Below are 17,502 nucleotides of genomic sequence, written 5' to 3'. Positions count from 1 at the left end.
ACCCTTGACTCTTTAGTACTACTTTTTCTTTGCCTGCTGTAAATGTGACTCTAAAGCACATTTGTTTACCGCAAAAAAAAAAAAAAAAATGCTTGAGGAAATCTGATTAGATGAATTTGGTAACTTGTTGATGATAAGGATTTACTGATTGCCTCCAATATGAATTTTTACTTTGTTACAGACCTAGAGCGCTAATGCATAAAACTCTGTTCTGTTTTGATTTTCAAAGCTTTTTATTTTGGCTAAAAACATGACAATAAATCTAAGTAAGTGCAGTGTGAACCTCACAAAACAGACACAAAAAGTTTTTTGTTGATTGTCACCATTGTTGAGATTTATGTGCTGATTCTTGATGTCCATGTGAGTCAGCTCAAGACACTTCCTACATAATTAATAAAAACAGTCTGAACATTTAATAGCTATTAACTCTCAAGAATGATGCAAACCTAACAGCTAACATATTTAGACAACCCACTCCAAGCTGATTAAACCATCAACAGTAAGAGACCAAACTCATTTGATCAGATTTTCCTCTTTTGCTATAACAAACATGCTTTAAAAACACATAGTTATAGAAGAACTATGATAAAAAGTTAAGGATCAAGATCCCAACTAAAGCAAACACTTATCTCTACAACGGTGACTTCACAATGTATTATTTTCAATTATAACCACCATTTTTACTCACATTTAACACTAAAATCCCATTCTGAAGATAACTATCATAGTAGTTAAGGCCACCTAATATAAAGTGTGACTACTTCTTATATAAAAAGAACAATCTGAGACGAAATGATGAGAGAATTTTAATTTTTTGGCTGAACTGTCCCTTCAAACCAAGCACCGCTGTTTGTTTCAGACTTCTGACGATCAACAACAACTGGGAGTTGAAAAGCGTATGAATATTTCAACTAAAGATTAACAGTCTGTCATAATTTTTCCGCTCACATGTCTTTCCAAATGAGGTCACTCTTTTCCATGCACTTCGAAAGAATGGCAACTGAAGCTTTAACAAAGAACAAAACCTTAAAAAAAAAAGGCACAAACCCTTATGAAAGTTTAAAAAATGAGGTTAATTTAACTTGTTTAGGCCCCATGCTATTTCTCAAATGAATGATTAAATCGAAAAAGATTCTACTCTGCACAAATCCACAATGAACAGACAAAGACACATTTTTACACAGTTGGCTTCCAACTTTCACATTCGCTCTCGAGGCGACTCAGGTTGAGTACCATTTTGTTGTTTGTTTATTCATCCATTTTTTTGTAGACATGTTATTTTCCTTTTACTATTCCCGTCCTTCACCACATACTCATTAAGCCTTCAAACTCCATTATAAACATCACAGAAGCGAAACGGGCCCCGTCCGTCAGTGTCCCTCATGGTCCCATGTGTGAGTGTGTATTTGCATGTCTCTGCTGGTCACACGGTCTCCGTCTCTCTGCAGCTCCTCCGTTGTGTTGTCTGTATCTGCTTAATTATTATGGGCATCACGAGCGGCTCCTCATGGGGCAGTCAGGCAGTTCATGGGAAGGTGCGTACAGTGCTGGACAGTCTCTGTCGTATGGGTGCACAGGGATGCCCAAATATCATCATACCTCTAAAAGTAGCATCAGCAAGACAGAGTGCATTTTTAATAGTGCTTTGGGTTGAATCTCACAAATTTGAAATGTCCAGGTCAGACTTTTTGCACCACTATGCAACAACAAAAGAAGTTTATACTCACCAAGGCTGCATTCCCTTACCAAAAAGAAGTTTATTTAAGTGTGCTATTTGTATACTTCTTTTAAACAAAAAAATAGGAAAGTATATGTTCAGTTTACTTTGTATGTACTTCTCAGAAATGTGCTTTATATACTTCTCAGAAATATACTTAAATTGACATTTAAGCATACTTGGCTTAAACTTAGGAAAAAGTCTAAGTACATTCGAGCTACACTTGTGCTCTGAGAATCTGTGCTTTCATTGTTATACGCTAGGGGTGCTATTACACATCTTTTATACAGAATTTCTAAAAACACAAGTGAAGAAGAAACCGAAACAACAGATGCTTCCACATGTAATCTAACACAATCGTCAGACATAAAACAGCATCAAACCATAGATATGGAAAATTGTGTAACGTTATGAAATAAAATGTCGACCCATTAAGAGGAAATAATGACTGTCAAGCTTTGGGGTGTTGATCAACTCCATCTACGTTATTGAAGTCTTTTTTTAAGCTTTTTGTTTAAAATGTTGTTTATTTGTTTTATTTTATTTTATTTTAGTTATGAAACTTACCCACATTAAAGTGTTTATAAAACTGAATGCATGAAGCTAGGATAAAACGTTTTTGTTTACAAGCAGATGCTCTGTTCTTTCTTTTGATGTTTTGTATGTTCAAATATTCAAATAACAAAATATATACAAATTAATACCTAAATAGGGACATAGTAGTATAATTAAAGTATGATGTAAAGTTTACTTAAAGAAAACTTAAGTATACTTGATGTGTAAAACTACTAAACTAGTAGTTTACTGAGACTATAATTCAAAGTATATTCTAAATGCATAAAAAGTATTTAATTAGTAAACTATCAGTATACCTGTAAGTTCATTTTTAGTATACTTGCAGTACAAACTAAAAGTAAACTAGTTATATACTCAAAGTGTACTCTTAATAATATACTTTTATATACTAGTAAGTGGGCCAATTTAGTCCCAAGGAGTATTGAAATGGTATACTTGAGCTTTACTTAAGTATACTTAATAAAATAAACTTAAGGTGTACTTCTTTTTTGGTAAGGGTTTATTTAATACAAATGCAGTAAACAATATTACAGTAAACAGTAATATTGTAAAATTAACACAATTAAAAAGTGCTTTCTATCTAATAATGTTATTGTAAATGTAATCATGTAAAAACATAATTTCCAGTGGTGCTGCTTAATATTTTTGTAGAAACAGCTATTTCTTTGTTTGTTTGTTTATGGATTCGCTATTCATTTCCAAAATAACGCAATTTATTCATCTATAAATTGTTGAATAGAAAGTCATTTGTTGCATCAATCTGATGTACCATCCTTTCAGAATAAAAGTAAATGAATTAAAAAAAAAAAAAGTAAAAAACAAAGACTTTCTTGGCTCATTGAGATTTAAACACATTCCCCCAAATTCTCAACACTGCAATGCATCTGGATGTATTTGTTTGTGTTTGTTTGTTTAAATATGTCCCAAACCTAAAACAAACCTTAACAGGAAGACCACAAACGCAACACCAAATGACATTATGACTTCTTACATGAAAATAAATATTTACATGAATGATTTCAAGCCATTTCAAGGCCTTTATACAATTAAACAAAGCTAGAAAGAATGCTGCAATTGACCACCCTTTTTTTTCATTACTTTTTCTTTATTACTTTCTTTCTGTCTGAATGTATCTAAATCTATATATCTTTATCTATGACTAAGAAATGCTCTGGACTGTTTTGTGAGATTCATCCATTTAGTGTGTTTTAGTATTTAAAGAATTGCATAAAGTAAAGAAATAGAAATAGACAAATGCTACATATTCGGTTGATATTACAGGAACATTTTTTTTTTCTTCTGTTTTTGTGTGTTTTTTGCATTTTAACCAAGGTGGGAAATTAACACCTGCTATCTACCAAGGAGGTGATTTTGCCATATATGCCAGCCACTGCAGCGGCTACAACCAGCCTTTGTCCAAATTTTCTTAGGTCAAAAGTTTACATCCCCCTTTCAGAATCTGCAACATGTTAATTATTTTAGCAAAATAAGAGGGATTTTACAAAATACATGTTACTGTTTATTTAGCTCTGACCGGAATAAGATATTTCACATAAAACATGTTCCCCAGATAGTCCACAAGAGAAAATCCTGGCTTTTTTCATGATAACTGAGGTCTAGGGGCTATGTAACTACCATATCCACAGTAAAATTCACACAGCCTGAATAAAGTAGCCGTTCCTTTTCACGAGCCACTGTGACTTCTGTAAAAATGTGACGTCCGATCGACTCAGTCACCGCCTTCAGCAACCACCCCGAGCACCAACCACTGTCCCACCCTTCTTTTGTCAAACCCAGACAACATCTCGTCCATGCCATTGAGCAATAACAACACGAAAACAAGTCGAGAAAACACTGTTCAGTCCATGGATGTCAGGAAAATACATCATTGCACAGGCTTCAGAACAACGACAATATAAGAGACCAGTGGCACGTCAACTTCAGCCTCTTTCACACAGCGATTCCGGTAAATACACGGATAATGTGTCCCATGATTTGTTCAGAATTGTTTCATTTAGTTCATTAACAGTTGTTTGCCGGAATCTGTGCGTGCTTTGCACACAACCCATAAAGACGTGACGTTTGGATGTGAGATGTAATGCGACGCGTACGTTTCACTAAACTGAAACTAACCTGAACAAACTGTGCTTCAGCGCTGATAGTGAGGAGCTGGCTCTGCCCGATCGCTGCTTCATTCCACTTTGCACATATTTTTTCGTCATGAAGAGTCGCAGGGTAACGTGCATCACTACAACACTGCCTTTATGGCATTTGGTTTTGGCTTTTTTTCACAAAGCGCTCTTTCCGTAATTTTCCAGAATCAACACACATTGTGAAAGGGGCTTTACTAAAGCAACAGTTACGTAGCTTACTGCATTCGGTGTTTGAAAAAGAAAAATACATTGATCATTCTGAAACATCCAGTTGAGTATCAGCAAGCCAGCCTGTCTCTCTCTATTGCTCTGGGCTAGGCTACAGCATACATGACCATAATTACTTGTGGTTGGCCTGGCTGTGCGTCACTCAGAAAACAACAGGCCAATCAGAAGAGAGGCTCATGAATATTAATTAGATGGGCCAAAATCGACCTGTTTTTGACAGAGCTCCTAAAAAAAGGAGCTGTAAAAAATATATTGAGATGGATTTTGGCACTTATACCGCAAATATATATTCTTAAGGACATCAAAAACTAAAATAAACCTCTAGAAATGTGTACAATATGGGACCTTTAGTGTTGTTACCTGAATGATCCACAGCTGTGTTTTTTTTTTCTTTTTTTTTTTTTTTTTGTTTAGTGATAGTTGTTCACGAGTCCCTTGTTTGTTCTGAACAGTTAAACTGCCCGCTGTTCTTCAGAAAAAAATCCTTCAGGTCCTATTAATTTTATTGGTTTTGCAGAATTTGTGTGTATTTGAACCCTTTTCAACAATGCACTGTAAAATCTTTTGTTTTCACCAGTTTAAACTTAAAAACTTAAGTTTAGCAGCTGCATTAAAATTTTAAGTTAAATCAACTTTAAAATAAAAGTAATTTCAACTCATAAGTTTAACATTTTTAACACAAAACATTTTAAGGCAGCTGATGAACTTACATAGTTGAAACTGGTAAAAAGTTTTTAGTGTGACTGTATGATTTTGAGATCCATCTTTTCACACTGAGGACAACTGAGGGACTCATATGCAACTATTACAGAAGATTTAAACTCTCACTGTTGCTCCAGAAGGAAAAACCATGCATTAAGAGCCGGGGGTGAAAACTTTAGAGGCTACAGATGATAGTTATGTTTTTCCTTCTGGAGCATCGGTGAGCGTTTTAACCTTCTGTAATAGTTGCATATGAGTCCCTCAGTTGTCCTCAGTGTGAAAAAAATTCTCTCAAAATCATACAGTCATTGTTGGAAAGGGTTTAAATACACAAAAATGCTGGAAAACCAAAAGAATTGTGGGACCTCAAGACTTTTTCTGAAGAACAGGTGGCAGTTTAACTGTTCAGGACAAACAAGGGACTCATGAACAACTATCACTAAACACAAAACACAGCTGTGGATCATTCAGGTACCAACACAGTATTAAGAATCAAGTGTATGAAAACTTTTGAACAGGGTCATTTTTATAAATTCCACCATTATTTTCTCTTGTGGACTATATGTAAAAATCTTATGCAAGTCAGTACTAAATAAACAAGAACATGCATTTTGCAACATCATTTATTTTATTTTGCTAAAATTATTAACATTTTGCAGATTCTGAAAGGGGGATGCAAACTCGCAATAAAATATTTGATTGTCTTGAAGAGAATAAGATATCCTAAAGAGACATTTTTGATTTGTTGTTTGAGACAACTGAACATTTGTTGGAAATATATTCACCCTCAGGCCATCCAAGATGTAGATGAGTTTGTTTCGTCATGAAATGTAGCATTGCATCACTTGTTCACCAAAGGATCCTCTGCAGTGAATGGGTGCCATCAGAAAGAGAGTTCAAACAGCTGAAAAAACATCACAATAATCCACAAGCAATCCACACCTCCAATTTACATCTTTAGATACCAAAAGCTGTGTAATTGTAAAAAACATATCCATCATTTTTCCAGACGTTTTTAACTTCAAACTGATTGATTGGTGAGCAAGTGATGGAGTGCTGCATTTCTCCAAATCTGATGAAGAAACAAACTCATCTACTATAAAATCAGACTAACTCGAATGGCCTGAGGGTGAATACATTTTCAGCAAAGTCTCATTTTGAGCAATTCCTTTAATGGACTGTGGAAAAGATTCAAGTGACAAATATATTTTTTGAGTAAAGACTATTCATCAACTATTTTCTTCAGTTGATGTTTCTAGTCAGCAATCTAGAATCTCAGTGTTTGCCACTTTTATAGACTTTTTTATTGCTATTTCAGCGTCCACTTGGAACTGACTTGGTATTTTGCATATTCCTCATAAAAATACCTTTAACTAAATATAAAATATAATGACAATTTTGGGCCATTTTCCATCAGTTTCCTCCTGTAGCTGTTTGATACAGGCTTAATCCAACTGCTGAAGCTCACCTAACCCAGGCGCTCACATGCACCCACATATTGAAAAGCCAAGCTCCGCCACTGTTTACAGGATTGTGCCTGCGCTCAATTCCGTTTTAATGAAAATGATTTGTGTTCTCGTCATTATTTTTTTACTCGAGCATCTCCCTTTGCTGTACTTTCATCTCTGCTGTCAGCAGGCCTATTTCGATTCAGCTGTTATCTGTCTGTAAATGAGTCTCCTGCTAGAAGCCAAGCATGCAGTGGGATGGATGTCATGTTAGCCGTGAGTTAATCAAGCAGTAAAATCACAAAATAAATGCAGTCAGATGCACCCAGCTATAACTAATTGAAAAACAGTGTGATTTTATTTCTCAACATATATTTAACTAGTGGTGTCATAACATTTTATAATTTAGAATTTTACTGTGCTACATTTGCAAACATACAGCATATCAGAACTGTGTAAACTACACTCTTAAAAATAAAGGTGCTTTAATGGGTTATTTAAGCCGTAGAATGACCATTTTTGGTTCCATAAAGAACCATTCAATCAAAGAACCATCTCTTTCTTACCTTTTTATAATCTGAAGAACCTTCTTTCACACAGAAAGGTTCTTCAGATGTTAAAGGTTCTTTATGGAACCATTCAGACAAAAAAGGTTCTTCTATGGCATTGTGAAGCACTTTTATGTTTAAGAGTGTATGCATATATAATACGTGACAGAAAGGATACCGTCTGCAGCATAGGTTCACAAAAAGGCACTAATGGAAAGTTAACTGAGGCTCTTCCTATAATTTAGTGAGCTTTATTTATATTTAATACATAAATAACAAGGCTGGTTAAAAGACTGGTAAAATTGGGCATTTGGTGGACAAATCATTTAATTTCCCAGCCTTACCCTAACCAACTGTTTAATCTGTTCCTGGAATCAAAACGTGTGTCGTGTACAGTTTCTCGATGTTGTATCTTTGTGGATTTTGTTGCGTATTTATGTTGAATTTGTTTACTGTTGTATGTTATTTCCCCCCTATTGTGGTGATTGTGATGTTGGTTAGTGTTTTATGTGAAATTATATGTTGTAGTATGAAGGTTTCTAGATTTTTTATTGTGGTTCTAGACTAATCTGCAAATCCTTAAATTGTTTTCTGGGAATGTTGAATCATCAGACAGTCAGACACCACAGCTGTCATTGTCATTCTGGGCACTGATATGCCCAAGAGATGCCAAGATTGAAAGAAGAAAAAAGGTCAAAAGAAGACCTAATTCATGCTTGTTTTTTTCTGCTTCCATCTATTTTGTAGGTATTAATCGGTTACTTGGGAACGGCACATATGAGGCAGCGTTTCCTCCCCATGAGGTAAAATGAGTGAAATTTATTTCCAGTCACAATTAAGTTTTTTCACCTCAATTTTTTGTTACTGTTGAGTTTGCAGACGATATGGAAAACTTTGCTTTTGTGTTTCTAGGGAAGTTATAAAAGCAGACATCCGATTAAAACCCATGGGGCTCAAAACCACAGACACCTTCTGTACGAAAGATGGGCGCGCTGGGGGATCTGGTACAAATACCAGCCTCTAGACCTCATACGGTAAGAAACACACACACAGCACAGCAGTTTAAATAGCTACAGTATATAGTCAAGCCCGAAATTATTCATACCCCTGGCAAATTCTGACTTAAAGTAAGTTTTATTCAACCAGCAAGTTTTGTTTTTTATTAGAAATGACACAGACGTCTCCCAGAATATAAGACGATGTACAAGAAGCATCATTGTGGAAAAAAATATTACTCATCTTTTATTTACATTTGAACAAAAAGTGTAATTTCCAAAATTATTCATACCCTTTTCAATAAGCAATAGAAAAGCCTTTATTGGCTATTACAGCAATCAAACTCTTCCTATAATTGCTGACCAGCTTTTTGCATGTCTCCACTGGTATTTTTGCCCATTCATCTTTAGCGATGAGCTCCAACTCTTTCAGGTTGGAGGGTCTCCTCACCATCACCCTGATCTTTAGCTCCTCCACAGATTCTCAATTGGATTTAAGTCAGGACTCTGGCTGGGCCACTGCAAAACATTAATGTTTTGTCTGCTAACCATTTCTTCACCACTTTTGCTGTGTGTTTTGGGTCGCTGTTATGCTGAAATGTCCACTGGTGCCCAAGGCCAAGTTTCTCTGCAGACTGACTGATGTTGTTGTTGAGAATTTTGATGTATTGCTCCTTTTTCATGGTGCCGTTTACTGTGATTAGGTTCCCTGTTACACTGGCTGAAAAACACCCCCAAAACATTAGGTTTCCACCACCATGTTTGACAGTGGGGATGGTGTTCTTAGGGTTGAAGGCTTCTCCTTTTTTACGCCAAATGAAGGCTACATCATTGTGGCCAAACAATTAAATTTTTGTTTCATCTGACCATAAACAGAAGATCAGAAGTCTTCTTCTTTGTCCAGATGAGCATTTGCAAAGGCCAAGCGGGTGTTTGTGTGCTTTATCTGGAGAAGTGGTGTCCTCCTTGGTCTGCATCCGTGGAACCCAGCGGTGTTCAGTGTCTGTTGGACTGTCTGCCTTGAGATGTTGCCACCAGCAGAGCCCAGATTCATCAGGATGGCCTTGGTGTTGATCCTTGGATTCTTTTTTACCTCTCTCACTATCCTCCTGACCAGCACAGGTGTCACTATGGGCTTCCGACCACGTCCTTTTTATTCACAGTGTGGAACATCTTGTATTTTTTTATAATACTTTGCACTGTAGCCACTGGAACTTCAACACATTTAGATATGGTCTTATAGTCCTTTCCTGACTTGTGAGCAGCCACAATGCGCAGCCGCAGGTCCTCAGTGAGCTCCTTTGTCTTAGCCATGACTTTCCACAAACCAACAGCAGAGAGCTTCTGTTTTTCACCTGTTGAGTTGATTAAAACAGCTGTTCCCAATGAATCAGGGTAATTAGGATGTTTAGAACAGCTTGGACTATTTGGAATGGTATAGAACTTTGGATTTTCCCATTGATTGTGACAGTTTGCAAAGGGTATGAATAATTTTGGACATGACACTTTTTGTTCAAATGTAAATAAAAGCTGAGAAATATTTTTTTTCCACAATGATGCCTCTTGTACATTGTCTTATTATCTTTTGGGAGAAGCCTGTGTCATTTCCAGTGAAAAAAAAAAAAAAAAAAAAAAAAAAAACTTGCTGGTTGAATAAAAGTAACTAAGTCAGAATTTGCCAGGGGTATGAATAATTTCGGGCTTGACTGTACATATCTAGACACTTTTAGACATATTCATATTGAATTAATCACAAATTAATATTATTTAGCAAATTTGGCTGAGAAATTACCCCTTAAAAGATCATTTAACATGATTATTGTGTTAAATGAGAACAGCTTTGAAAAGTAGTTTCAGAAAGAAATATTTTGTGTCAATATTGTATAAATATGATTAATAAAAGGGTATTAATGTTTTTTTTTATGAATATTGAAACAATTGAAAAAAGAAAAAAAAAAATGAAACTAAGGCTCGCTTTCACAGTCAGGGTTTAGGCCAGGATTAAGCCATACACTGTAAACCCTTGCTGTAGAAAAATGGCCAAATTCAGTAACATATCATTTTCTATAAAGACAGTAATATACTGTAGAAAACAATGCACTCTGGGTAATTTGTGTAATTTTCGAGAAAGCAGCCTACAGGAATATACTGCGAATTTACAGAGCTCAAAGTAGACATTCAGAGGCTGTGTTCAAAATCACACCCTATACCCTCATTCACTATTCCTTACATTAGTTTACTTAACAGAGTGAATGAAAGGAAGTGAGTGAATTCAGACCCTGATGAACACCTGATCATAACAAGCAGAATCACTAAAGGACAGAGAAACAAGAACAGAAAAAAAGAGAAACAAGCAGAAACACGAGAACAACAAATGGCTTCCATTTTTAAGACACTCTCACATTGAATGTAAAACCAGTTTAGTTTTATTTAAAATTACAAGCTTTCTTGAAAATAATAAAGGTATTAGTAACTGTTTTTAAGGTCAGGGTTTGCATTAGTTGTACCTTTGAACTTTGACTCTTACCATGACACACTTTCCATCTGTTACGCTGTTTTCCAAAATCACATGTTTTATGGCAAGAAAAAAGTGGAACATCAGATGGTTTTAGTTCTGTTGTGATGATGTTACAATTATAGTGTACTCTTTTCTGATCTCACCCAGTGTTAAATAATAAGTTACATCACAGACACTCACAGACATTAAATATCAACACAAAAATCTCAACAATGGTGATAAAAGTTTCATGCCGCAATGCATGCTGGGATAAAATGAAACTCCCAGCATGCACTGCAGCTGCATGGTCTTACTATTTTATTTACCTGTATTGTTTTGCTGGTATTTTTGTTGTGACTTTTGTGTAGCCTGTTATGTGATATTAAAAGTTCTCTCTCTCTCTTTTAAATTGCTACCATTGTTGAGATTCATATGCTGATTTTTTTATGTTTGTGTTTCTCAATAGCACAAGTTTTATTTTGCCACTTTGTGTGTTCAAAAATCCTTGCTATTGTAACTCTTGTTGTATTTCAACAGTGATTCACAGCATTCACTGATTGTTTACTTATTCTGTGTTTGCTACAATAAATGTGCTTTGTTAACACACAGTTAAAACAGCAAGAGAAATACCTAATATTGAAAAAAAAAAGTCAGAAGCCCAACTGAAGTGAACACTGACCACCAAAATGGTAATTCCGACCAAACATTTACAATAAAAACTTCAATAGAACCTCTGTTAATTATCAGTAAGAGCTTCTGTAGATGTATGACAGAAATCAGTTGTAATTCTTGTGTTTCTGCTCATCTCTTTCCAGTGTTCTGTTCTTGTTCCTCTTTACTTTCAGTGATTTGGCTTGTTGACAGCAATTGTTCATCACCAATACTCAGCATCACTTGCACTAACCCTGTCAGTGTTACGTTTTCTCTGTTTAGTGTGGAAACTTCAGAATTTCTCTCTTGGATTGAAAGGGTTAATTGTGTAACATTAAAAAGACATTTTAATAGTAATTTTAACAGTTTTATGGCAAACAAACTGTAGAAACAAGTAATACAGAGTAGTTTACTGTAAATTCAAGTAAAAACAGCAACACACTGTAAAACCGTAGGGGAAAAAAAGTTATTTGATCTCAATAAAAGTATAGTAAAAGCTGAAATTAAGTGTTGTTCTGTTTGTTTTTACACACAATGATATAAGAGAGATATGCTAGTGTTGAATGTTCTGTTGAGATTTTAAAGGTGCCATAGAATGAAAAACTGTATTTACCTTGGCATAGTTGAATAATAACAGTTCTGTACATGGACATGACATACCATGAGTCTCAAACACTATAGTTTCTTCCTTCTTATATAATTCTGGTGTTTGCAAAAGACCACTGAAAAATAGGCCAATCCTAACATAACACAGGCTATTACGTAATAGTCTCGGGATCATTTATAGTCACGCTCCCAACATTTGCATCGCCCAATCATCAAATGATCTCCAGATAGGCTATTGTGAAAAAACAAAGCGAGGACAATAGTGAAAATGGCAGATCATGGGAATAAATGTTATGTTCCTGGTTGTGAAGGTTAGTGCAGAGATATTTGGTGTCTTTACTCAGAAAGGCAAGTAAAAAAAAAATAAGGCATTCTAATAGAATAAGGCGAGCCACTGAAGGGACAGTTAGCTTATTGCTAGTGGTAGCCTGTTACGTTGCAGTAAATAAGATTTTACTTACCACATAAACAAAGGAGAGATGAATGCACGAACGATGGCAAATGATTTACAGATCCTGAGCATCACTAAAGGGGGTCGCACACCGAACGCGCAGCGCAGCGCCGCGCCGCGTCGCGTCGCATCGCGCCGCGCCACGTCTTTAAAATTCGAACACATAGTTTTCTATGAGCATATGCACACCGGCGGCGCCATTCGGCGTCTGTCCGCGGCGCCCAGCTACGACTCAGGAAGCTGTTCAAATTTCTGCCGCGCCACAGAGCGCCATCTGCATAGTTTTATATTAAATAACATCATATTTGTCTCAAATCGTCCTATTAGATTAAAAAAACAAGATACCACTGCTGCAAAATACTACTTGCATTAGGTTTACAGCTTGAAAAAAATGTAAACCTATATAATTAATTCATATTTTATTTTCTCGAGACATTTTTACATAGGCCACGCAAAATCTAAAGTCCTATGTAACATTTGCCTGTCATTATTATATTCACTGTCTTTGACTGCCATCTATTGGATTTACAAGGTCACAACCGTCATTCAGGTCATTTAAATAACGGTGTAGCGGAGCGCGATGGACGACGAAAAACTGATCAAGGAAGTAGGGAAATAGAAATAGCCAGAATTATTTGCAACAAATCATAGATTCAACATAAGGAATTCATCAGCTTGGAGGAAGATTACCGATGTCATCGGTTTTTCAGGTAAGAATGTTCAATTTTGTTTACGTACGATCTGAGGTAAAATGTATAGTGAGCAACTGTATGTAATTGTACAGTACAATCATAAAATAATGTACAATACAGGCATTGTCATTTCATGTCCTTAAAAATATCAATACTGTTGACCACAAAATGACAATTATTTTATTTTAAATACAAACCCTCATGTTGAATTTAGACTCCAATAAACTGCCTCAACAACAATACGATTATAATTGAAGTTTACAAAGAAATAAGTATACCTTACACAACAAAATAGCATGTAGTTTTTTATTGAGCAAACAAATCATATTACTAGCTACAGCATAAGGAATGTTGAAATTGCTTGTAATAATACAAAATGCTACTAATTGATGAATGGGAATCTAGCCTAAAAATGAGCTGGCGCGTATAGAATGTGCGCGTCCGGTGTGCGATACCTCCAGCTGTCCTCGACGCGACGCGACGCTGCGCTTCTCGTTCGGTGTGCGACCCCCTTAACAAGCATCTAAACTTAAAAATATGTGGTAAGTACTGCCGCTGTAGTATAAAGTTACACAGAGCACATGCGATCACAAAAAGTAAAAGTAAAATGATTGTGCATTCAAAACGACAGTTTCAATGACCCGCATAATAGCAGCTTGAGTTCTGTGATTAAATATATATTTTCCTCCATGTACAAACTTATTATTATTCATGAACCTTGCAAATAAGCTAATAACAGACCATTTAATTCTAGGGACAAATCCTAGGGTTGTAAATGGACCTTTAAAACCGTTTCTGGAGATTTTTTGTTAGATATCAGACAACAATTTAAAATATTGTTTCAATGCATTTTATGGCACCTTTAAGTTTCTTTTTTGTCTGTTTTGTAAGGTTACCATTGTGTTGAAGAGTATAGCCTGTGCTTTAGTCTAGGTGAAGCTGAAGCAACATTGATAATATATTTCACATTGTTTTGTTTAAAAATAGTTTCTTAGAAATTTTCTTAGGTAATTCCAATTTGTTATGCATGTTATATACAAGACATTTGATTTTTTTTTTTTTTTTAATATTCTTTCTAAGCTGGCTCAAGTGAAATATTTGTTAAGTACGTTCATGTTAAAAATATTAGTTTAACAGCCTAATTGACAGTTGGCTATAATAAGTCAGTTTTTCATTCAGCTAGCAAACTCATTCAGATGCAAAGCATGTATCAAATCACTGTGTGTTGATTTGGCATGACAGTTGCAGTGGTTGCTTTGTTTGGAACTATTTTTGTTTGTGAAACTGAGCAAAACAGACTATGTTTATACCGTAATGTGTCTAAAATGTTTCACATTTTTGTAACTATTGTAATAAAATCGATTTCACATTTGCAATCATATTCTTGAGAAAAAAAATGTGCTTATGTGATATTGCTTAACAATAACTCTATAACTATATTAGGCAAATCACACACAGTGTATTTTATTGCCCTGATATCTTGAATTGTAGGTGCATATAACTGCATTATAATAGGCTCCATCATGCATCATGTTCATCAGGAACTGCATGCAATGTACAGGTCTGGGTTGAGGTAGGTGCATTTAATGCGTTAACAATTTTAACATGTTATTGTTTTCCCAATTCCTTAGAAGGGTACCCATATAAAGCAAGAATGTAGATTAGCCAGATATTTACTATGCTTTACTAAGCATATAATTTCTTATTAATTTTGAAAGCAAATGTTAATTGTAAATAACGTCTTTGAATCTTCACAACAACTTCCAGTCTGTTTCTTTGAGGCTTTCTCAAAAGTCTTTGTTTCTGAAAAGCTCTTGGCGACTAGGAATGGCAGTCAAATCCTGAAAGGAAATATTTTCTATGTGCGAATAGCTTTAATCTCTGCAACTCATTCATATGTGCAGGACTGTTTTGGTGTGGCTGACCGCGGCTTGCTACTGTAAATCACAGCTGTCGTCAAATAGTGCGAGAGAAAATGCAGTCTCAGGCTCATAGCAAACGTGTGTTCAAGCTGAATTAGATCACTCAGTTTTAAAGTGGAGACAGAAAAATAATTGAGATGCGGATCTGCAGACGCAGCATCTTTCTGCTGGTAGCTGCTTGACAGTTTGAGAGTTAGTGTCACAGCCGGTGCTGGATTGACGAGGCGAAAGTCAAAGTCAAATAACGAATACTTTTAATCTTGATTTCCAAGGAAGAGACAGGGGATTTCCAAACACACTGAACACATTAGACATCAAAAACATCCAGGAACATTAACATGAAATGACCGACAAAGGACTGAACTCAAAGACTGACTTATAAAGCAAACTAATCAAGACACACAGGTGAAACAGATAATGACTTAACAAGGACTAAACCAAATGATAACAAACTGACGGGGGGAGACAGAAGGAGAAACCAAATCTCAACAGTGCAAACACAAGGCAAATGACAAGAGACATAAGGAGACATGTGACAGTTAGGTCACCCTCCATTTTCATAATTTATTAGCGTCCTGACCTGGTATGTTTTAAGTGAAAGAATGGCCCTGTTTGAAGTCACCTTGATTTAATAACAAGTTATGTATAAATATAATCAAATTAATCATGTATGGTAACATCAGCTAATGTTAATCAATATTAATCAATAAATGCTGTACAATTTAACTGAGCCCTAATGATTGTTGTTTTTTTGGGTCATTGTTATTTGTAACCCTGGACCACAAAAGCAGTTTTAAGTAGCACGGGTATATGTGTAGCAATAGCCAACAATACTATAGTTTTCTTTAATGCCAAAAATCATTAGGATATTAAGTAAAGATCATGTTCCATGAAGATATTTAGTAAATTTTCTACTGCAAATATATCAAAACTTATTTTTTGATTAGTAAAATGCTTTGCTAAGAACTTCAGTTGAACTATTTTAATGGAGAAGTTCACTTCCAGAACAGATAATGTACTCATCCAAGATGTTCGTATCCTTCTTTCTTCAGTCATAAAGAAATTGTTTTTTGAGGGAAATTTTTCTCCATATAGTGGACTTTAATGGTGTTAAAACTTCCAAAATGCAGTTTAAATGTGGCTTCAAATGATCCTAAATGTGGTTGTAAATGATCCCAGCCAAGTAAAAAGGGTCTTATCAATGTAAAAAAAAAATATATATAATTAAAATATTAAATACTTTTTAACTTCAAACGCTTGTCTTGTCTTGCTCTCCCTGAACTCTCTGTATTCTGATTCAAGACAGTTAGGGTATGTCAAAAAACTCCCATCGTATTATCTCCCTCAAATTCAAAAATAATTTCAAAATCATCCTATATCGCTGCAGAAGTACCAACCCAATCTTTGCAAAGTGAACATACAAAGAAAATCAAACACCCTTAACAAAAAAAGGTAAAACAGCGATGTAGGATGATTTTGAAGTTAAGGGAGAACATGAGTTGGGAGTTGTTCAAAAACAAACAAAAAAAAAAAAAAAAAACTTCCTGGCAGAGCAAGACAAGCATTTGACATTAAAAAGTGCATAAATTGTTTTATTTTATTTATTTATTTTTTTGTTTGTTTAGATAAGACCCTTCTACCTTGACTGGGACAACCGCATTTGGGATCGTTTAAAGACGCATTTCAAACTCAGGGTAACAATGAAGTCCATTATATGTGACCTGATCCAGCAAAATGAGTCACGGTGACCGAAATTTCGAAATTGAGATTTTGACATTAATGGAAAGAGGAGACCATAAGCTTTAAAATGATATCATATTCAAACCTTGAATGGTTTTAAAGATATGCCCATTTGAATTATGGTCATCTGCCCTCTTTTTCCAATTGAAAACCTGAGAAAATCGTTTTTAAAGTTTTGCCCGTTTTTTGTTGATATCCGTCAAAATTTATGACTGGTTTTGTGGACCAGGGTCACATTTGTTACTTATCTGTCTGTGGCCCTGTCTGTTTGGTAGGCGGTACTTTGGCGAGAAGATTGGGCTGTATTTTGCCTGGTTGGGCTGGTATACAGGTATGCTGATCCCTGCTGCTCTGGTTGGCCTTTTCGTCTTCCTCTATGGGCTTTTCACCATGGACTCCAGCCAAGTAAGGTCAGTCCCTTTAGGTATGTCCAGTTATTTTAGTATAACCCTCAATATGCCTGGACCAGGTCCCAGTAGTCCATATGTCAACAAAAAGAGTCCTATAAACTGTAAACCTAAAGCCATTTTCATTCACCAGTATTCATCGTTTCCCTACTGTTTCTTTGGAATAAAG

General features: G+C 35.5%; 1 protein-coding gene across 1 annotated transcript in view; it reads left to right on the top strand.

Moving 5' to 3' along the window:
• Positions 1-17,502, top strand: part of ano3 (anoctamin 3) — a 125,510-nt gene that overhangs the window by 63,807 nt on the left and 44,201 nt on the right. Inside the window, exons 9-11 of the mRNA XM_073831922.1 lie at positions 8,120-8,175; positions 8,285-8,406; positions 17,202-17,336. Of these exons, the coding sequence (XP_073688023.1) occupies positions 8,120-8,175; positions 8,285-8,406; positions 17,202-17,336 (313 nt within the window). The remainder of the gene's footprint in view (positions 1-8,119; positions 8,176-8,284; positions 8,407-17,201; positions 17,337-17,502) is intronic.

Source organism: Garra rufa, chromosome 25, assembly GCF_049309525.1.
Source record: "Garra rufa chromosome 25, GarRuf1.0, whole genome shotgun sequence".
Lineage (NCBI taxonomy): Eukaryota > Metazoa > Chordata > Actinopteri > Cypriniformes > Cyprinidae > Garra > Garra rufa.
Note: the sequence above shows the minus strand (reverse complement) of the source record. Positions and strands in the feature narration are given on the sequence as shown.